Source organism: Limanda limanda, chromosome 5, assembly GCF_963576545.1.
Source record: "Limanda limanda chromosome 5, fLimLim1.1, whole genome shotgun sequence".
Classification (NCBI taxonomy): domain Eukaryota; kingdom Metazoa; phylum Chordata; class Actinopteri; order Pleuronectiformes; family Pleuronectidae; genus Limanda; species Limanda limanda.
Genome location: NC_083640.1, coordinates 1801365 through 1823841, shown reverse-complemented (window position 1 = coordinate 1823841; position 22477 = coordinate 1801365). Strand labels below are relative to the sequence as shown.

At 42.5% G+C, this 22477-nt stretch overlaps 1 protein-coding gene across 1 annotated transcript; it reads right to left on the bottom strand.

Annotated features, from left to right (window-relative positions):
* Window positions 1-22355, bottom strand: ppil2 (peptidylprolyl isomerase (cyclophilin)-like 2). The gene is made up of 20 exons (XM_061071286.1): window positions 22221-22355; window positions 22000-22049; window positions 21198-21243; window positions 20953-21015; window positions 20766-20817; window positions 20407-20458; window positions 19983-20074; window positions 19671-19760; window positions 19483-19558; window positions 18838-18998; window positions 15900-15975; window positions 14678-14784; window positions 11151-11240; window positions 9480-9513; window positions 6804-6921; window positions 6060-6116; window positions 2930-3002; window positions 2715-2777; window positions 1596-1738; window positions 1-366 (listed from the first exon to the last, which is right to left on the bottom strand). The coding sequence occupies exons 1-20, from the start codon at window positions 22250-22252 to the stop codon at window positions 153-155; spliced, it is 1689 nt and encodes a 562-aa protein (XP_060927269.1). The 5' UTR covers window positions 22253-22355; the 3' UTR covers window positions 1-152.
* Window positions 22356-22477: the final 122 nt, after the last annotated feature.

Below are 22477 nucleotides of genomic sequence, written 5' to 3'. Positions count from 1 at the left end.
TCTTTGAAAAACGTGACTTTAATCGAAACTTTCACAAGACACCAAAACTGAGAAATGATGAACAATAATACAAATGTAGATGTGAATGAGATTAATTCTGCCGATATTTAGCTTCAACCAGTAAAAATACAGAGCAGCTGAACGTGTCGCTGCTACCAGGAGCTGAAGTCTCCCAGACTGGACTTCCCTTTGGACTTCTTGGCTGTGGAGGGTCCGCTGGTGGAGGATCCGCTGGTGGAGGGTCCGCTGGTGGCCCCCCCGCTGGTGGACACTCTGCTGGGTAAGGGTCCCCTGATGGTCGCTCTGCTGGTGGACGCTCCGCTGGTGGAGGGTCCGCTCTCATCTTCAGCTGCCGGACGTTTTACTCTGAAAGAGCCGAACCAGAAGATCAACACACTGAGGACGAGGAATAAATATGAAGTATCGACACAGGACGAGAGAAACACAACATATACACACGCTTACTATATAATATCATATAATATAATAAGAGAACACAACATTACAAACACACGTTTAAAACAATAACCTTCATGTTCACATTTAAACTGTTCTTTGATAAATATGTTGTTCACCAGAATCTCAGCTTCTTATGTAAAATACAAGTTTGACCAAATTCGGTCACTATGAGGTGATGGATTGACTGAATGATTAAGTTTTATTCAATATTTCCACACACAGACTGTAAATAACGATAACAACATGTTTCCATTTCCTCCCAACATCCAGAAATGAGCCCAAAACTCTCCCAGATACGAACAAGCTACAACAAGCGATGGTCAAAGACGAAGTAGAACGTTTCCCAGAGGAGGAATCTTCATACGTCTGGTTTCAGTCACTAACTCCTGCTTCTCCACCGACTGCTGCTCAGACACAAAACTACTTCCTTGTGTTTAGGCTAAAAGGTCATTTCTGTCATCCTGAAAACTTATGAGATCATTGTTAAGAACTGAAATGTCTCAATGAGCCAAAAGCATTAATACTGACGAGCTCTTCAAAGTTCTCAATACAAAGACGATGTGACAGCAGCAACAGGACCAGAGGATTTCATTCTGAAGATAAAACCTTCTCCGACACAAACTATTTCTACCATAAATCCATAAACCACCATAAAAACCCTGCAAAGCCACAGAACAGAGATGTGAAGTGTTTATCTCTTTATTGTGTCTGATGTTAAAGTTGCAGCGATGTCTTTATGGTTCCACACAAACATGAACTCTCCTATAAAAACCCAAAACACATAAAAATGTCCCTGAATTATCCCCATGAGGATAAAAGGTAATCTTCTCTATAATTGAAAATTCAGAACATCAGGCCTGGGCTGCTTCTGCATCAGTATAATGTTTAATCATCTGTTTCCTTCACGTTTATCCAACGTCTCACTGAGAGAAAACACTTTGTTCAGGTGAGGAGCAAAGAAACTTCTGACTTCAAGTCGATGATCTTTAAACTTCCAGAAGCTTTTATACAAACACGTGGACGTCACAGCAACATTAACAGGAGTCTCTACTGCAGCAGAGGACAGGTTCTTTGAATAGTAAATGAGTTAGAGCGTGTGTGTGTGTGTCTGTGTGCGTGTGTGTGTGCGTTCTTACACTTTGGAAGGGTTGATGTATTTCCCCACACCCTCTTTGAAGGTCTTAGGCCCCAGACGCTCCTGTCTCCTCTTCAGGGAGACGCTGGCCTGCTCCTTCTCGTCCTCCTGCCTCTGCACCTCCTGCTCTCGTTCTGCTGCGATCTGAAGGACACAGAGGAGTCAGAGGACACGCATGACAGAGGACACGCATGACAGAGGACACAGACGTCAGAGGACACGCATGACAGAGGACACACATGACAGAGGACACGCATGACAGAGGACACGCATGACAGAGGACACAGACGTCAGAGGACACGCATGTCAGAGGACACAGACGTCAGAGGACACGCATGACAGAGGACACGCATGACAGAGGACACGCATGACAGAGGACACGCATGTCAGAGGACACGCATGACAGAGGACACGCATGTCAGAGGACACGCATGTCAGAGGCATGTCAGAGGACACGCGACTTCACTCTGAGCAGCTGTTAAAACCGTGTCCACTCTTTCAATGTCCAGGTGGGACATTAAGACCCCGGTGTTCATAGGACAACGGAGGAAAACTCTTTCACTGATTCTCTGATAACGATTCACAGCAACACTAAAGAAGAAGACCTCATAGTTCACGTTCCCTCACGTGTTATTAATACAGTTCTCACTGAGGAGCTTGTCTTCTGCTCTTCAGTCTGTGAACCTGTCGAGCATCAGAGCAACTTTCCCTTCAGCACGTGATCCACTGTTATAACATAGATTTGATTAATTCTGTGGGAAACTGCAAATGTAGTGAACAATATACAATAATAATAATCTGGATCTGCTCATTTATTCGGATCGGGACCAAAATGAAACGGGTTCTTCTTTGGGTCATGTCCTCCCCGCCAACATAATTTTATGTAAATCAATTCAGAAGTTTTTGCACAATACTGCTAACTAGCAAACAAATTCTAATAACAACAACAACATCCTCATGAATGTAATGGATGATTTCTGTCACTGCTCAAACTCACTGACACACACACACATACACACACACACACACACACACACACACACAGCAGATGATGCTTCTTCTCTGCATGTGGATGAATTCCATCATTAATTCAGAAGTGTTCATGTGAAGAGACACTAACCTGAGCATCGGCTTCTTCGTACGGGTCCACGAACACCGTGGCACTGATGAGCTTGATCTCCGACTGGAAGACAGAGAGAGAGAGAGAGAGAGACATGTGGAAGCTGAAGAGCTGAGAGGACGAGTGAATAGAAGAGAAGAGTCCCGTCCCTGAGACGGAGACGTGTCCTCTCGGCTCCGGTTCACGTTCCTCATGTAAACATCACAGACTCCTACCTTTGGTTTGTCTGATTTGGGATCGCTCTCCACGTTCTCCATGGCTGTGAGGGCCTCGAACCCCCCCACCACCCTGCAAACACACAACACAACATGCGTCAAGTTCTACACACAGAGGTGAGCACAACAGAGACCCAGGTCCCCCTCCCCACACACACACACACACACACACACAGATCAAACAAGGGCAGAACCAGATTTAGGGTTTGAATATATTTCACTGAAACCAAATCCAGAATCAAATCCACTCTGATCCAGTCTGAATCCGTTCAGATCCTGATGGAATCTCAGTAAGAAGCTTGAACTTCTGTAAATCACAAACTCAGCGGTTTTTAAATGCTGGTTAATCAAGATTCTTCAGGATTATTTCAGTTAATAATCTGATTCACTTCAGCACCTGAGGTCACGACCCTGGAAACGAGCAACAGGTGATATTGATATTAATGTTAATTGATTAATTACTGAACCCACCAGCTTCCTGACGAGCTCAGACTCATCAGCTGATCGTTACTACCAGCTGCAGAAGGTGATGTCACACTCTGATGTCACACTCTGATGTGTGGTTCTGAGGCGACTCGGCGGCGGCCGGGTGGGAGGAGCTTGTGAACCATCAGGCTGAAGTTTCACTGGAGTTTCACCTTTAATTAGCTCCAGCTGATCTAATCTACCGACGCACAATTTAACCCGAAAACGGAAACGTCAGAGTCGACGTTAAATAAGAAGCTAACGCTACCTGCTCCATTTTAACATTGGCTCGTTAATGAATCTAGAAAACTGATCCACAGACGGGAAGCTCACTGAAATTAATGCACCCCCCCCCCGTTCAAAATGACATAACCTTTATAAAGATGTGACATCGCCCTTTAGCCAGACACTAAATCCATCTCCACTACAGAGCCGCTGAACTGCAGGCAACCTTCCACTGGAGGAGGGAGGGAGGGGGGGGTTAAGCCTGACTTCCTGCTCACACTCACTGGTTGTGTGTTTGAAGTTGTGCGATGATGTGTGTGTGCTGCTGCAGGTGAAAGGTGAGAAGATGAAACACGAGGACGTTCAGACTGAAGCTCTACAAGCTGCCATGACACCAAACTGCAGATCGGAGAAGGAAGAGACTCAGGGAAACAAACAGTGGTTCCACTGACCAGAGGAACCACAGTTTGATTTGAGTCGCACAACCTCCAGATGGAAAAACTCATAAAAGCAACAAATGTGTATTAATCTATAACAAACAACCCTTGAGCAACCTGTGATACAAACCACAGAACCCAGTGACTTTCAGAGTAACTGACAGGAAGCAGATCATTATGAAGTCTGAGAAAACAAATTCACGTTGTGTTATACTCGTCCCTAAAGTCCCGATGCACAAGATAACAACTTGTTCCCACAGGATAACGACCGTGTGGGAACTAATTGCTTCATGTGCAGCAGATGTGTCAGAGCTGCAAGAATTTGATTGTGTGACATTCGAAGGTGAAAACAGAAGTTGCTCAGCAGAGATCTCTCAGTTTCAGAGGCTCATGTGCAAACCAGTTTATATTTTGTTCCCACAAGAAAACAAATATCTCCTGTGGGGACTTCACTCTGGATGGATGGTTCCCACAGCAGCAGCCACCCGCTGCCTGAAATCACCTCAAGTCCAATATTCAACCTCTTTTAACTCGGGTTAGGTCTCCACCAACCCCTGAGGTAAACATCTGTCTCCAGCTGCTCTGACTGTGTCTGAGGTTTGTTTCTGAGCAGGTAGGACACACTGGGTATTTAAAGCTTCTTCACTGGAAACCACTTCCTGCTGCGACCCCCGAAAAAAAGAAATGATGAAAACTGTGAGTGAACTAAAATAGTAAAGATGTCGGCTGAGAAACAAACATAGAAACAGAGGAAAAATCTACCTTAAAATTACCAAAACAAAAAATATGGATATGGGTTCTTTTGCAATGTCACTGCTTACAAATCTAAGATATAAAAACCGCAGAGAAAACAAACAACTGAAAATATATAGTGGGTCAAACACAGAGGTACCAAGCACTTCACTCTGCTCTTTAAACTGCAAACTCCTTGTCCAGCACACAAACAATAAAGTATATTGTGTTTGAGGAGGACTCACACATGGAGCATTAACACAAGACAAGAACAACAGGAAATGTAGGAAAACACCTCAACTCTACCGGGACCCTTCTCCCTTACAGGCACCAAAACTGAAAGTGTTCTGCCAGGACCGACACCAGATTGTTTGTGGTAAACTGTGCAGTAGATTCTGTACAATCGTGGTTACACACAAACCAACCAATCAATGGACAGGAGTGAAAACAACACACGCCTGGTCCTGATAGCAAACCACAGTCTGGATGCACGAGAAGCTGAACTCGCTCAGAAGCTTGAAGTGCGTCGACCATGAGAAGAATCAGCTAAAAGCCGCCTGAATATTTTTAGACATCTGCAAAAAGAAAAGCATTAAAGATCCTGCTCAGAGAGAAAGAGCGAGAGAGAGAGAGAGAGAGAGAGAGAGAGAGAGAGAGAGAGAGAGAGAGAGAGAGAGAGAGAGAGAGAGAGAGAGAGAGAGAGAGAGAGAGAGAGAGAGAGAGAGAGAGAGAGAGAGAGAGAGAGAGAGAGAGAGAGAGAGAGAGAGAGAGAGACAAAAGCCCCCCTCCAAATTGTGATTGCACACACACACCAAGCAAAATTGTATTTATGCACAAATCTAGTTAGAACAAAAGTTATACTTCGTGTGTCTTTGCTACGATATAGAAAGTTCTTAATTTGTATTTATTACAAGTCGTGTCCTGATCAAATTTTGTAATATTGGCCATCTGCCTCTTTCAAGGCTCCTCCCACTTAATGTGTGTTTCCTAATTGCTTGTTAATCAGCAGGTTTATCTGACACATTGAAATAACAGCCTGTAGACACATAGCTCTACAGTGTGCAGCTCTATAGGAAGGTGTAGAATCTACACTGTAAAGAGAGAGAGAGAGAGAGAGAGAGAGAGAGAGCGAGCGAGAGAGCGAGAGAGCGAGAGAGAGAGAGAGAGAGAGAGAGAGAGAGGAGAAGATTTAACAAGCGTCTCAGGATGATCTCATTCAAACATCTGCTGCTAAATCACTCACAACAACAATAATAATATAAAACGTTTACCTTCCAAATATGGTGTGCTTCCTGTCGAGGTAGTTGCACGACCGGAATGTGATGAAGCTGAGAGAAAAGGAAACAGAACAATAAGCAACGTTAGTATAAATCCGACATATATTTAGAGCACTTAAAAAGATGATGTCTGAAGAAGAAGAGCCTCGATTGGTTGAGTAGTTCGGCGTTTTGTTTCAGCCACCATTTTGAAAAACCTTTAGCTGCGTATATATTTTTAAATATTCTATTAAAAAAGGTACAACTTGACGTAAACCCTCCTTATTGGTTCACCGTTTTATAAGGTTCTTGTCTGTTACACATTACAAAGTACTTATATGAGGCAATAAAGTAATTTGTTATTGTTTATTAATGTAGTGCTTTCAAAGATTTTAAACTATGAAAACCGTTTTACATTAAAAAGCAAAGAGAAGATTTCTAAAGAAATTTTTTAGTTTTTAAGTTGGTAAAAATCCTTTTTTCTTACATAACTTTTTCTTCGTGGAGAAGATTTATTCAAATTGACTTGACTGTGGTGAAATGATGATTTTAAATAATATATGGGGACGATAAATCCCATTCTACAATAAAAAGTTTCCCGCATTCCGACAACATCTCACGGTTCTCGTCCGACTCAGCTGTGGGACGTCAACAAAGAAATCAAACCGAGGACGAGATAGAAAGAAAAGACAGAGTTTCTAGGACACAGCGACTGTTCAACGTTTATGAAGAATCACTTTTCTAAAGAGCGTCTCTTACAACTGGGACTTGTTGGTGTCCGGACCCGAGTTGGCCATGCTGAGGATGCCGCGGCCGGTGTGGGACAGGTTGGGCCGGAACTCATCCTTGAAAGGTTTTCCCCAAGCGGATTCTCCACCTGATAAGGAGAGAGGGATGAGGGAGGAAGGAAGGAGACAAGGAGACAAGACAAGGTTTCATCTGACTGGTAGTGAAGTTACAGGGACACCACAGAGTCCTCAGAAGCAGTAACACATATTCATCTCTCCCCTCCCATCAGGGACTGTGGCACATTTGGTAAAACTCAAATATTTATTCAGACGATGAATCCTTCCTCACAGGAGACGTGTTGTCAGAGTCAGAATCCCAGTTCACTGGAGTTCAGGCGTTTCTATCCGTGGTTTCCTCTTGAAGTGGAACAGATTACTTCAGCAGACAGAGCGGAGATAGGAGTCACTGAACCACCTGACACTTCACGATGATGCACACTCGACAGTATAAAAGTGAATCCATTTCTCAGGCTGATACGCAGACTGGGAATAAAGACAGATGAGACATCTCCACTTTCTCCCACTCTCCAGAAATGAAGCCAAAACAAATCCCAGATTCACACTTTGATTGAGCGGAGGTAACAAGTTCCTGCTGAAACACACACTCGACCAATCAGAGTCAAACTCAGCTGTCAATCATGATGACGCTTCTGTTTCAACCAATTCAAACCAAACGTATTAGAAACATAAGTTTTGAGGAGCTGCCATGTCGTCCATCTTTATTTTATCATCCAGATACAACAAGTCAAAACCTCATGTTGCAAAAGTCTCAGGAAGAACATGTAAATGATTAAGCAAGTTTGTGTCTGCCAATAATTACACAGGGACATCTTAAAGTATGAATTAAATGTCCTGGATAAGGAAAAGAAAGTTTGTTTGGACGAATACAACAAGTCCAACAGGTTATTAAAGGAAACCATCGAGTGCTTTTCCTTCAGTTCACGGACAGTTAGTTCAGTGTTAATCTGTCGTTTAACTGAACCATCTGGAGTTTAATGTGGAGACGTTGGTGTGTAGATCTGATTAAAGTGTGTGTTTCAGTGTCATAATCCTCTTAGTTTGTATGAAAACAACACACAACACTCGCTCATTCAAATGAATGCAGCATTCCAGTGTGATTTCACGGGGAGCTAAAGGCCGGTTTGCCCTTGAACATGGATCCACGTCCAGAGGCTTCAGCTGAGAATCTTTATTCAGACCGACTTCATCATAGAGATTCATCAGGATGAGAGCTGAGAATCTTTATTCAGACCGACTTCATCATGGAGATTCATCAGGAGGAGTTTACAGGAACACGCACGGCGGGAGCTTATTGGCTCACGATGGGGAAGAGGATCTGTCGCCCGGAGGTGTGTTTCAGTTTGTGTCCTGCCAGCTGGTGTACGTGCATGAAACCGTGTGTGTGTGTGTGTGTGTATAGAACTATGAGTGTGTGCTGTGTGTGTGTGATTGGTTGGAGGTGTGTAAGCGTGTACCACCAGCCAATCAGCTCGTCTGAGGTGTTGTGCAGCCATCAACATCCCCCCGGTGACATTTCTGCATAATTCATCAACTTGTTGACATTTTACCTCCGTACGTCTGGATCGTGAACAAAGAGAAGAGGGAGGAGTTTGTCACTCCTCACCACCGACAGTCTGTGAAGCTGCAGTCGCTCTGTTGTTATTTCAAGTGATTCAAAGAGCGTAGGAAAACAGAAGAGGACGTCTCCGTCCGAGAGCCACGAGGCATCTCGACTAACGAGCACATTATCTGACCGCTGCACAACACGAGAGCTGAGTGTGAGTCCGGGTTCTCATTTACAAGAGGATGTTTAAAACATCTCCTCCTCCGAAGCTGCTCCTTCAGGAGGGTTTAAGATAAATGAGGCTTATCTGAACTGGAGCTGGAACGCCTCAGTGAGCAGCTTCCAGGAAGTGTCTCTGCTCAATTTACATGGAGACAATGAAACACAAGGATTCACTCACAATGAGCTCACATTTTTAGGTGGGATTTTCTTGCATGGCCTCAATTCATGGAGACGTTTCCTTAGAATCACTTCCTCTGCAGCAAGTCGTCATTAAAGTTAAAGTGAAAGCACCGTGTTGGTTCTGCACGAGGAGAAGTCGTCTTTAAAAACACATCACAAAGTCTGTTCATGGTTTTCAGTGAACACGTTGTTCGCTCCAGGTGATGACGAGAGTTTCACCCAAGCCAAATATTCTACACCTTCATAAATCTGTCAGTGTGTGTGTGTATTTTGTGTAGCGTTCAGAGACGCCCACCGACACAAAGCGCTCTCTGTGAAGGCAGGAAATGAACTGGACGAGGCCTTGCAGTCAATTACACGGAGCTGCCTTTGAAACGCACTTTAAAAAACAGGAGAACGACACCGAACGCTGGTTGTTTGGTTGTTTAACAACCCCCCCCCCCTTTCTGTACCCTACACCCAGCCCCTTTCCCTCCAAATAATCACTCTCTCTCTGTGTGTGTGTGTTTCTTCTGAACCCCCATGTGCCTCTGCAGAGTATATTTAGTAACACTCTTGACTTACACGTTAAGTTGCCAGCGGGTTTTTACGCAAAGCTTCCAAAAGGGAACTATTAATAATTCAACAGGGAGCTTGTTATGCAAGTGAACATGTGGAGTGAGTGCTGGTTCTGGTTCTCACCTGTACCGGTTCCAGTTGGGTCTCCTCCTTGGATCTGGAAACAAAAAACAAACTCGGTTACGTGTGATGCACATCCAAAGCTGAATACGCACTTTGTTCCTTTTACCTATTACAGGGAAAATGTTCAATTTCTGTTAAGTGGTCGAATGAGGGTTTAACTTGTAACGTTAGATTTCCTTTTGTCAAACAGCCAAACTGGAGTCGGGTTCCTTGGAATCATTAGGAACAGACGTCAAAGCCTGGCAGGATACTGGCCTCCATTGTTCATTGTTAATCAAGAGCGACTTCTCCGAAAAGCTGCAGGTTCTGACCACCGGAGGTGCTGCGGAGCGACTGGTGGCGAGTGGGTTCCTGCCATGTGTGTGTGTGTGGACGCTGTGACCCCGGGCCGGGCAAAATCACTTCTGCCAACAGTAGAGGAAGCAGGAGCTGATTGTGTTTCTAATGTTTTCCCCATTGTTTGCTCTTTATTCAGCTTTATTGCTACGTTCTTGACAGTTTCATCCCCCCGGCCATAAGACTTTTAAACTCCTCTGAACGGCAATAACTCCACCAAACCAGCACCCTGGCATATTTGAATATTTGCACTACTGCACACAAGTTAACTATTGTTGTTCTATTGTTCTCTTGAGCTGTATATATATATATATTAAGATATATACATTTTATTTTCTATTTTTAATTTTTGATATTCTATTATATTCTATTTTATACTATTTCTATTTAATTTTTTTGGTTGTAATTATTGAGCATTGCTAGAAGAGAGCCTGTGACTCAAGCATTTCATTGCCTGTGACTGCTTCATGTTATTGTTGTGCATTTGATAATAAAAAATCTTGAATCTTGAATCTATCTTGGATGTTCAGTTCACCTACATGGTCGAGATAAACGGCTTTGAAGAAGGAAGCAGGAGCCACGTTCCTGATCCCATTAACACACTGCACTTCAAGTGTTTGTTGTCATGACAATATTCCCTCCGAGGCCACGACCAGTAATGAGGGATACACAATTCAAAGCTTGCAAATCGCTGCGTATGAAAACCAGGGGATAGAATGGAAAGAGAGTCCTTTTGAGAGCAGATGTCCACTCTGAGCCACTTTCATTATGGAGCTGACATCAGAGATCTGTGGTTTCACATTCAGAGTCGGGTCAAGAACAAAGAGTTTGTGTGTTTACTCGTCTCTGAAGTGATACACACTCACATGTGTAATTATCTCAACAACAGACGAGGTGAATGACACCCTGGTTAGTAATTCATGGGTAGGTGGGTATTATAAAATAATCTAAACCTTATTCTCCAACATTCATATAAAACATCTCAGTAATGGAAGAGGAGAAACAATACAGATTTAAAAATAGATAGTGATGGTGGGTGTGAACTTTTGGATGATCATTAACTAACCAACATTTGTTTAACAACATTTTTCTTCAACATTTCCAGTTATGAGACGTCACAAATCCCAACCCATTTGCATTGCTCTGATAAAATCTTTTTTCTCTGGAAACTGTCACTCGTGCTTTTATTACATCTCCCTCTCTGTATTGAAATTCTCAGTATTCCTGTTTTTGTTGATATAACCAGTTCAAACTCCCCTCTGTTGGTGCAGAGGAAAGCAAACATCCCGACGAGAGAGAAGCAGAAAAGCATTAAGGTCGAGTTCAAGTCCTCACCATGAAGTTCCTGATGGACCTGTGGAAGACCGTGCCATCGTAGTATCCTTTCTTACACAGACGGACAAAGTTCTCTCCAGCTTTGGGAACCTGGAGGACAGAGAGAGACACGATTATTAGATCAACAGACATTTAAACAACTGTATCATCAACTGACATAGTTCAGCTTCTCAGTAACTGGGGTCGTGGAAGGTTTCTCCACAGTCGATAATATCAGCTGCTCTATAAGTTTAGAGATTATCTGTAACCATTACATGTTAGTGCAGATCCAGCTCAGGGGACGGATCAAGGGGTTTCTTATTCAGCTTTCTTAACATTGTGAGAGACTTTTTTTAATATTTTCATATATTTCTCAGAGAATTATTCATGAGTCCCGATATTTGGTGCAGCTTGATTGAGTTGAAGGAACTGTCTGGTCTTGGCGGAGGTTCGGGACATGACTTTACATATCAACCTCCAGATATTATACCATAGATATCAGAACAGATATTATCTACGTCCCATAAACCATAGGGAGTGGCTGCTCTGTGGTAAACGTAATGCAACGCTGAATCATTCGATTAAAAAAACTGACATGATTTTTGCAGTTCTGGATATAATTTCCCTTCTTACAGTGATGCCACTATTACACCTGAGGATTGTGGGTAGTGTAGTTTTCCTTTAACCAAGGTTGATATCGTACAGACTTGTCATTTCTTCAGGAGCACCTAACATCGTTTCACAATTTCGTAGCAAGTCTACCTCGGATGGTTAAAATATTATGGCTGATAATGAAAATCTCCATTTCAGATTTTGTGAATGGGAACCACGCTGGTGAGCTCTGTAGATAGAACCCAGGTATTCTACACAGTTACAAAGATGTTGTGTTGGTGTATTTAAAGGAAACATATCTGGATTCTTCCTCTTGCTGGAGGGTCGACCTGTGTCTGTGAATGGCCTCGAGGAACACGTCTGTGTGTGGGAGAGAAACTTAACTTTACCCCCCCGGCAGCAGTGGTTGGTGGTTTCCAAGAAACTTCATAAAACCTGTTTTTTATTCATCGGCCTTTCGTTGTGTGACGAGTTCCTTTAAGCTCCGCTGGTCTTATTTCCTCCTACGTCTCAATTCTGCAGCTGAGGCTCGACTCGCTGCTTCCTTTACCCTTCATGGTAAATCCTGGTTTTTCAGAGCACTCCGGTACAAAGAGGCTTATTGTTTTAAACCCCTCCACAAAAAGAAGGAAGAAACTAAAAACAGGGATTTGTTTTAAACCAATTTTAGTCATTAAATAGAATTTCTGGAATGGAACAGAACGCCTCAAACTCTAATCTCATGAGAAACGGTCTCCTTAGAACAGATAACAAGTTTGCATTAATAACATTTCAGGAAATTCAAACCTTTTCTTTTCTTTCATCTAAATGCTTCTGATCTGTATGCAGAAACTTTTATCTCTTTATCTGTGACATGCAGGCGTCGTATTAGTGATTAATTTAGCGTGTCCACCACTCCTGTGTTTGTGTCTCCGTTTCTCTGAGAGAGTTTTCATCCCGGGAATGTTTCGAATGCAATCCACATAAAAACAAGCCTGGCTTCCTCAAGCTGTCAGCAATCAGTGATGTCAGCAGGGAAACAGAATTTGCTGACTCAGGCTTAAGAAATGTTAATTCACATTAACTTACGAGCTCTTCTCCTCTACAAGTATCACCCGGGGGGGATGAGGGACATAAAAGCCATTAAAATAATTCCATTAGTCTGAGAAAATAAAAAATGTATTCTGTGCCAAGATTGTGTGCATGTGTTTAGATCCCCAGCAACCTATGCACATCACTGAAAGTTAAAGAGAAGGATGCGGTGAAGGTCAAGAAGTTACATATGAGGTCAGATGCATCTGGATCATCTGGATCATCTGGATCTGCAACAAGTTTCACCAATTCAAGATCTCGTTTGACTTAGTTCTTGAGAAATTACCCAAAAATTTTTAAAAACCTCCTTTTCAGTTGTTAAACATAATGAAAACAACAACTTAGATCTGAACCACTTCCACAGTGTTGGAATAAAATACACAACCTGGGAGGAGGGGGGGTGGGGGGGGGGGGTGGGGCTACGGACTGAGAGTGCATGTGACAGTGAGGCAGCGCTCATTAATTCATAAACAGCAGGCCAGGAATAGAGCTGCTGTGTGAGAACCACTGGGGAGGAGGAGGAGGAGGAGGAGGAGGAGGGTGAGGAGGAGGAGTGGGAGGAGGAAGGTGCTGAGGAGGAGGAGGAAGGTGCTGAGGAGGAGGAGGAGGAGGAGGAGGAGGAGGAGGAGTGGGAGGAGGAAGGTGCTGAGGAGGAGGAGGAGGAGGAGGAGGAGGAGGAGGAGGAGGAGGAGGAGGAGGAGGAGGAGGAGGAGGAGGAGGAGGAGGAGGAGGAGGAGGAGGAGTGGAAGGAGGAAGAGGAGGAAGAGGAGGAGGAGGAGGAAGAGGAGGAGGAGTGGAAGGAGGAAGGTATTGAGGAGGAGGAAGGTGCTGAGGAGGAGGAGGAAGGTGCTGAGGAGGAGGAGGAGGAAGGTGAGGAGGAGGAGGAGGAGGAAGAGGAGGGTGAGGAGGAGGAGGAAGAAGTTGAGGAGGAGGAAGGTGAGGAGCAGGAGGAGGCGGAGGAGGAGTGCGAGGAGGAAGGTGCTGAGGAGGAGGAGGAGGAAGGTGCTGAGGAGGAGGAGGAGGAGGAAGGTGCTGAGGAGGAGGAGGAGGAGGAGGAGGAGGAGGAGGAGGAGGAGAAGGAGGAAGGTATTGAGGAGGAGGAGGAGGAGGAGGAGGAGGAAGGTATTGAGGAGGAGGAAGGTGCTGAGGAGGAAGGTGCTGAGGAGGAGGAGGAGGAAGAGGAGGAGGAGGAGAAGGAGGAGGAGGAAGGTGAGGAGGAGGAGTGGGAGGAGGAGGAGGAAGAGGAGGAAGGTGCTGAGGAGGAGGAGGAGGAGGAGGGTGCTGAGGAGGAGATGGAGGAGGAGGAGGAAGGTGCTGAGAAGGAGGAGGAGGAGGAGGAGGAGGAGGAGGAGGAGGAGGAGGAGGAGGAGGAGGAGGAGGAGGAGGAGGAGGAGGAGGAGGAGGAGGAGGAGGAGGAGGAGGAGAAGGAGGAGTAGGAGCACTGAGGGCAGCTCGTCAAACCGCTGCCTCCATCCGATCATTATTCTGATTGGACGGCTCAGGAGCCAATGAGAACCCAGCTCCCCAGACGCCTGGTTACCGGGGCAGAAACACATTCCTGGAACGCGTCCCGTCTCTCAGGAGCCGACGAACAACCTTAAAAAGGAGGAACTCGCCAAACACGTCTTTGCCAGGAGGTGAAACTCGGCCGGCTGGAGGACAGACTCTGTTAAAGAGTGGATTGAAGCGTTTGGAGGCGTCGAGCTGGAGCTGAGGCCACGCCTCCGTCACAGCAACATCACAAGACGCCTTCATTAAATATCAGCCGAGTCAGAATGTGAGTTTGTGTGTGTGTGTGTGTGTGTGTGTGTGTGTGTGTGTGTGTGTGTGTGTGTGTGTGTGTGTGTGTGTGTGTGTGTTGTTACCTTATCACAGTGCAGCTCCACGTTCACGTCCCCCTTGTTGGTGTGGAGGCGGACGTAGCCCTTCTTCTTCACGTAGCCGTAACGCACCGTGTCGTCAGCGATGGCCTCTGCAACCGGAAAATATGATTTCAGTTCTTGTGACTTATTAATGAACAACCTTTTGAGACTGAGACATTGATTGTTTGTGAGCCTCATGTTGCTGAAGGTTAAAGTCTCTGACCTTTGAAAACACTCAGAGCTTCGTCAGTGTGACGGTGATTTAGATTCACACAGAAATTATTCTCTCATGAACATTATTTATCCAAATCACTTTTTTACCAAAAGTAAAAACTAAAAATACAGATTCAGAGACATAAATAAATCAGTAACTAAAATATAAATCCTGTCTTTACTATACAAACACACAAACCATATGGATGTAAGTATTGGGACACACCTCTTAATCATTGAAGTCCCAGTGAAGTGAATCTTAATACTTCAGCTCACTGAGACATTTTGGACAATTCTATTCTTCAAATTTATTTTGCTTTATTTGTACTTCAATGCTGCTTTCCCCTCTAACTTTATAATATTGTATTTTACAATTAAATGTAGATAGCCTGTTATATATTTGAAGACCAATGTCGTCTGTATGAATATGAGAATGAAAGAACAAGGAAATTTTTTGGACAATCTGAAGTGGAACATAGCTGTAAATATTGAGGTGATATAATATATAGTAATTGTTGATTTTAAATCATGAATACTGACGTCTGTAAATACACACTTAAATATATTTCCCATATTATAACACTCATTCTTGCCAGAAGTGCCTTTTGAGTACTTAATGCTTTATGTACTAATTTCTAGATTCTTCCAACTTGGAGGGAACAAAGTTTTCTGTCCCAGACTCTGGAACTGAATATATGGATATTATATATACATGCATTGTCTATACAATGTAGAGACAATGCATGTCCACACGATTGTCTTTCTAAAACCTTGAATGAGGTCACTGAATGTAAAACCCATCATCTTCTTCTGAAGTGTAGTGAATCTACTACACACAGTTGTGTTACAGTGAATCTTTCCCATTAAGCAGCTCAGAGTCCGACAGGAAGAGGAAACACAGTCGCACAAAGCTGCACGAGCGTGACCGTCCCGACTCCGCTGGATTAATAAAGATGAACGTGTTGAACTAAATGTTTCTTTCTGTTGGGAATCTGAGGACACGTTCACTCGCCTGCGACGTGTATAGTTGCCGGAGTCATGGCCGTGGACGTGAAGGAGGCCGACACTGTGCCTGTGGAGTAATGAGCCTGAGGGAGGAGAGAGAGAAAGTTACAGTTTGAAATATGAATGTTTTCTCACCTTCGAAAACACTACGTCTGCTGTTAATGAATTCATTTATGATGTTGGTTAACTTCAAAGGCCAATGAATGGGTTGCTTTTAGTTTCTTCTTTCTAAAAATATAACAGAATGAAAACGGCTCTGAACAGCAGAGACCTTGTATATTTTTTGATTTATGAAAGATTTATTATGGCACGTGGCCTTGTAAACAAAAAACAAACACCCGAACCTGAGAGAAGTGGGTTTGATCCCTTGATAAATACAAATTGGTTCGAGGTAACAACTTCATATTTTCCCTTTTGACTAATAAAAACAAGCTCTTTACAACAGTTTAGTTGTTTTAGGGTTCACTTTGTCATATGTGCACATTTTTCATTTTCAAATCAGAAATGTTCCTTTCAGACGTGCACCTACTTGTGAATAAAGAACAATAACAAGTATTAAAGGTGAAGTTTTGAAAGCCCTGGTGTGTCTCGTGTTAGAAACGTCATCGACACGTTCGCTCGCTCGCTGTGAATCTTTCTGCTTCTTCCTCACATGAACTCACAGCGTTTTACAGACATCTCACTCGGGGGCTGCAGGGAAAATTCAAGATAATGTCGTGGAGAAATCGCTGCCATCTCATGATTCGAGGCACTTAAGATGCTTTAAGATTTGTTTGAGCTTAAATTCTAGTAGAATACATTTGCTGAATAGTGATGTTCACCCTAAAAATACCACAAAACCCAGCCGGGAGACCGGAGCAGTTATTTAGGTCTAAGAGAATAAGAGCTGAGAGAAGATGAAAGCTGGGAAGTGAAAATGGATTTTAAAAGCTCACGTCTATTCTACAGTCCTGGCTTAGAATTCTTCTGCTCTAGTTCTTGTGAAGACGCATGAAAGCACAGACTTCACCTTGGTTGCTCCGTCTGACCTACATCCCCGGTTCCCTCAGAGTCTGTCTGAGCGTCACCTCCACTGAACTGAGAGCAAGCCAGGGGAAGCTCTGCTGCTTCTCAAGTTTAATGTAAAATAATTACTTTACTACAATGACTTAATCATCAGTGATCCAGTTTGAGTCAAACCAGCTCTGACACCAGATCAAACAACTCTGTGGAACAACTTAGACAGAAAAACACAGCTAAATCTATCTGTTTTGAAAAATGGGATTAATTTCTTATGTGTCTCATGTCAAACGTGATTGAAGCAACTTGAGGTTGAAATCATTTTTAAATGTGCGACAGTTTTGGAGGAAGAATTCAGATTTGGTGTGAAAGACCTTTACACTAATGATGATGTTTCACTCCTTATTTTCCAAAAGTGAAAACCAGTAAACAAGACAAACTTAAAGCTTTGTGAATTCACAGACATTTGGTTTTTCCCTTTGACTTCAAATGAAAATCTCACCAAAAAATGTCATTTCATTTCCTTCTTTGCTTTCCCAAATATAAATAATGATGTAAATTTGCAAAGCGAGGAAGCTCACGCACCAAAAAGGTTGTAGTATACATTTTTTAAAACCTCCAATGAGAGTAATTCACGTTTGCTTTACAAATTTTCACGGTAATTAAATCTACTTACTCATATTTTGTATTTTAATGAACATGAATCTTCTACATGAACTCAGATGCTCTCCAGGTCTGAAACCAGACTTGCAGCAGCAGCTGATAAAAGCAGAGATGTTGTCTCTCAAAGTGAATCAGGATTCCTCCTCCTCCTCTTCCTCCTCCTCTTCCTCCTCCACTGCCGCCACCACCACCCGGTTATTCAAGGATACGTCTCCGAGGCAGCGTGACCACGGACGACCTTCTTTGTTCAGCATCTGAATTATTGCTTTCCCTTTAATTCAACCAGGAACCACTGAGGCCAGAAGTTTACACCAGGTAACACAAAGAATCCAGACCGTGTTTCAAAGTTAATCCTTTTCTACCAATTACATTCCAAACTCAAAGGTTTAATTATGTCTAATATTTTAGATTTTAACCTGTTTTCTAAATATCTTTGTGAATACGGACATTTTCTGTAATTCATTGAATGCACATGTTAAATATTATCTACAATCCTCACAACACTGAAACATCCTTTGTTCTGTTTCTCGATGTTGTTGTTTTGTCTTGTTGTCGTCAGTGCAGTTCATCTATTAATGTGTGTTTGGCTCCTCCTGGTGGACGAAGTGAAAGTTACACTTCTTCACTGGATTTACTGTAGAACTGATAAATCTATTTTAATGCTTTTAATAAATTATTCATGAGAAAATTACTTTTATATTTTTTTAATCTCCTAAGAGCTGAAACTGGAAAAATGATTTCTTATGAATCAACAACTGATAAAACTGGACCTGGTTTCCACCAAAGTGAACTGAGACCTTGTGCTGGACTGGTTCTACTGGTGGTTCTACTGGTGGTTCTACTGGTGGTTCTACTGGTTGTTCTACTGCTGGTTCTACTGGTGGTTCTACTGCTGGTTCTACTGGTTGTTCTACTGCTGGTTCTACTGCAGGTTCCAGTGCTGGTTTTACCTGGGAACCTTTTAACAACCAGTTTGAAGACCTTCAGATCTTTCACCTACCTCTAATTTACTGAAAGTGAAAGTGAATTACAGAATTCAATTCATTGTTACTTTAGATGTGTGAAACTGAATCCCATGTGGTCAGCTCTGGCTTCCTGTCTGTCGCACACAGACACAGGATGTGAACCCACAACCATCAGGTGATTTACTTACTTCACCAAGATGTGAATCTGTTTTTCTGCTTATGTTTGATATTTTAACTCAGAGTTTCTTGCTCATTCCTCATGTTCCCTCCACAGGTTTCAGTTTTAAATAAAGTGAGCATCATAATGTTTTTCCTTACAGCGTTTAACTTGTCCGTCTTCTTGGGCACGGGCACCAACATGGTGGACGCCAGCAGCTTGTCGCCCTTGTAGTCTTTGTACAGCTCAGCTAACGTCTCCCTGGTCTCCAGGTTGGTGGTCTTCAGGTGGTACTGGGGGTGCAGCTTGGCCTTTTCCTCCTCTGAGAAAAACAGAAAGAGGCAGGAAATCATTTAAATGAAGCTCTTTCATAGTCCAAAGATTATTGAGACTTAAGGCATTTAAACACTTGTCTTAAGCTATTGTTCCATTGTTTTGGGCTTTAAAAGGATGTGATGTAACTAAATAAATACGAAATATGTTCAAGCATCAGGCGACGCAACTTCTGTCGAAGAAAATTAATTTACCAAATGTGCAAAACTATGATCAGTTCTGCAGCAGTTCTGCAAACATCCTGTGAATCATCATGAAGCACAGAAGCAGCTGAAGTTCCTGAACCAGTGAAACTCACCAAGTTCTCAATTTGTCAATATTATTCCCCGGTATTACATTTTGTATATTGGAAGAACAGATCATCATCGCTTGATTCAGACTTTCATTTCCAGAGGCTCATTATTTTCTGAATCCTTATAATTTAATCCCTCGATCATTTCATGTTTAATGCAAACATCATCTCTACAACTCACCTGGATCCAACACCTTCAGGTTGTTCTTCACGTGGAAGAATTCGGAAACATTGAATTTATCCAGATTTGTTGGATCCTACGAAGACAAAACAAAAATCAACTAAACAATATAGGCTACTGTTCTTTTGTAATAATAATAATAATAATAATAATAATAACAACCTTTGTGAACCAAAGCAACAACCCACCTGAATTGTGATGATGTCCTTTCTGGTGAAGGGTTCATCGGAGAGGAGATCTCTAAAACTCTTGGTCTTAATGTTGAGTTGCTCCACAGCCTGAGTGGAAACAGAAATATTTTAAATAACAATTATAAATAACAGAGGAAATGTATCCTGAACAGGTTTAATCCTCGTTTTATTTTGAGACCGTGTACACTGTATCACACTGACGTCCAAATCAACATTAAACATCTCTGCAGCTTAGTGTTTGTGTAATTTGAGACATTCAGGACAAAGTGGTCGTGTAAGGATCAGTGGTACGTCGGTGATGTCACTCACCTCGTTAGAGAAGACGTTGCCTGTGACCTTGTTGGTGACGATGTGAGAGTTGTTTGTGAAGATGTTGTACAGAACTGGGCAGTGATACTTCCCTGGTGGAAAGAAAAGAAAACATCACAGGAAAGCAAAGCAGCAGAGTCACAGACTGAAAACTCAAGAATCTCCTCCTGAATGTTTCCCCTGCTGAGTTCCATCTCCTCTCCCGTAGCCACTTGCTTTAATTTGCTCCTTGAAAAGCTCTCACACAGAACTGCAGTGACATGACTGTGGCTCTGACCTTTTAATTTCCCAACTACCCACTGGTTTTGGTGATTTGGAGCTGAGAAATTAAGCCCTGATGTCAGTGTTAACCTTATTATGCTCTGTAATTAGTGTCTGTGTGAAACCTTGGAGGTTGAATGAGACGGAACTCGTGCTTATTTACCATCGTTGTTCTTGGCGAAGTTGAGTTTGATCAGAGACTTTGCTTCCAGTTTCTATGGGAACGAACAAACAAGTGTTAACATGCAATCAACAACGTTTTTACATTTTAAACGTTTAGATACAACCAATGATGATTTTCACTTTAGATTTTTAACTGTGTCTCATTAAAGTTTCCAAACAAGTGTCCGGTGTAATTGACTCTGATATTTGCATCTTCACATGCAGCTGGACACCAGTGCTTCATGTCTGAAAACAGCGTTCAATATACATTTTCATATTTCAACCCCTAAACAGCTGCAGAACACATGTCAATGTGGTAATGAATGACAGTAGATATGAAGAGAATCACTCTTTTCTTACCTCTCCAGAGATCGGATTAGTGCCGAACCTCTTAATCCACGGAACAATGCTCCTAAAACAAAGAGAAGAGAGGAAGTAAACTATTAAAGAATTACCCAATAACAACCGACAGACCAAGCTTCACTTAGAGTCCAGCAGACATCTTTAAAATATATATATATATATTTATTAAATAACATGTTCTTACAGCAGGTCAAAGAGGACTCCCTCCTCCGTGCAGACAGGATACTCAAACGGCTGCAGGGACAAGCTGAAAGGTTTCAGAGAAAACTGCTTAGAAATAACTCGGTAGAAACACATATTCAGCTATGAGTTTTAAACTAGTTTTTAACATCTGTGCAGTATTATTGTCAAATTATATAATATATTAACAGAACAGCGAGGACATGATTTCATTGTCTTCTAATTTAACCGTGTTGTGCTTCTTCTTACCTGCAGTGGTCGAATGGAAGGCGTCTGAAGTTTGCCTGAGGGATCACTGGAAAATAAAAACATAAAGACATACTTCAAACTTCTTTAATTTCTAGACATATACTTGGTTTTAAACACTTTCAAAAACTGGTCTGTGAACAGCAGCTTGACGCTTTATTTTGAAGACAGCGATTGGTGGAAATGTTGATAATAAAATAGTTTGATAATTAATAACAATTAACAGTTACCTCCTCACTGTGCTTAAATAATGCATAATCAATATATTTATGTGTATTACTGGAAAGTAAAACTACAAGAAAGGAAAGATTCATAAAGTATCCGAACAGGAACTTCAGAGCTGTGACTGATGATCGCAGATGATTGTGGATTATTAATACAACTAGAGCTCAGATACACAATACTTCTACTCACATATTCTAACAGTACTGCCCCTTCATCTGTCAGACTATGTACAAATACGTGAAATATTAATAAACCTCTTTGCTCATGTTAGTCACTGTCTTTTATAATAAATGTTAATATTGTTGTTATGCTCCATTTCCATGATCCCTCACACATGACTCTGAGGTTTCCATGGTTTTAATAACTGTTAAAGGGTTTTTTGGTCGTTTTACTCTTGTTGAGGTTTTACTGCAGAGATGTCGCAACTTGTTAACTCCAATGAGACGAACTGTGACTTGAGAACATTTATATAAATATATATTTACAATATACAGATACAATGTGGTTGATTGATGACGTTTGTTTTCAGTTATTAACATTATAAACACAGTCTATGGGTTAAAGGTTGTAAAATACAAACCGTTCCGTTTTCCTCCGTAGTAGTTGGTGTACTCTGTACACGTGATGTACCTGAAGGGGGGGGGGGGAAACACACAACAATACATGAAAACACCGTAAGACACGTTAAATTAGAGTAAAAGTAAAGTTAGCTCGTTGACAAACAGCGTTAGCATGCTAAGCTAACCACAACAAGCACGTCTCGGTGTCGCTGTTTGAACCCGGAAACACGTGACCACTCACATCTTATCCTTCTGGTGCTGCCGCTTCCCCATTTTTAGTATTTGGGTAAAAACCACGAGTTTCTCTCCAGAAAAAAATCAAATAATTCACCGACACAACAACAGACGAGCTGCTTTGCTTCTCTTCCGGTTTGTCTTCTTCTTCGTCGTCGTAGTTGAAGCGTTACATGCGACAGCGACGCTCTGCTGCCCCCTAGCGGAACAATAAGGTCAATTCACCTCAGCAGCATCAACAAGTTCACGTCCGTTCAAGTGTGT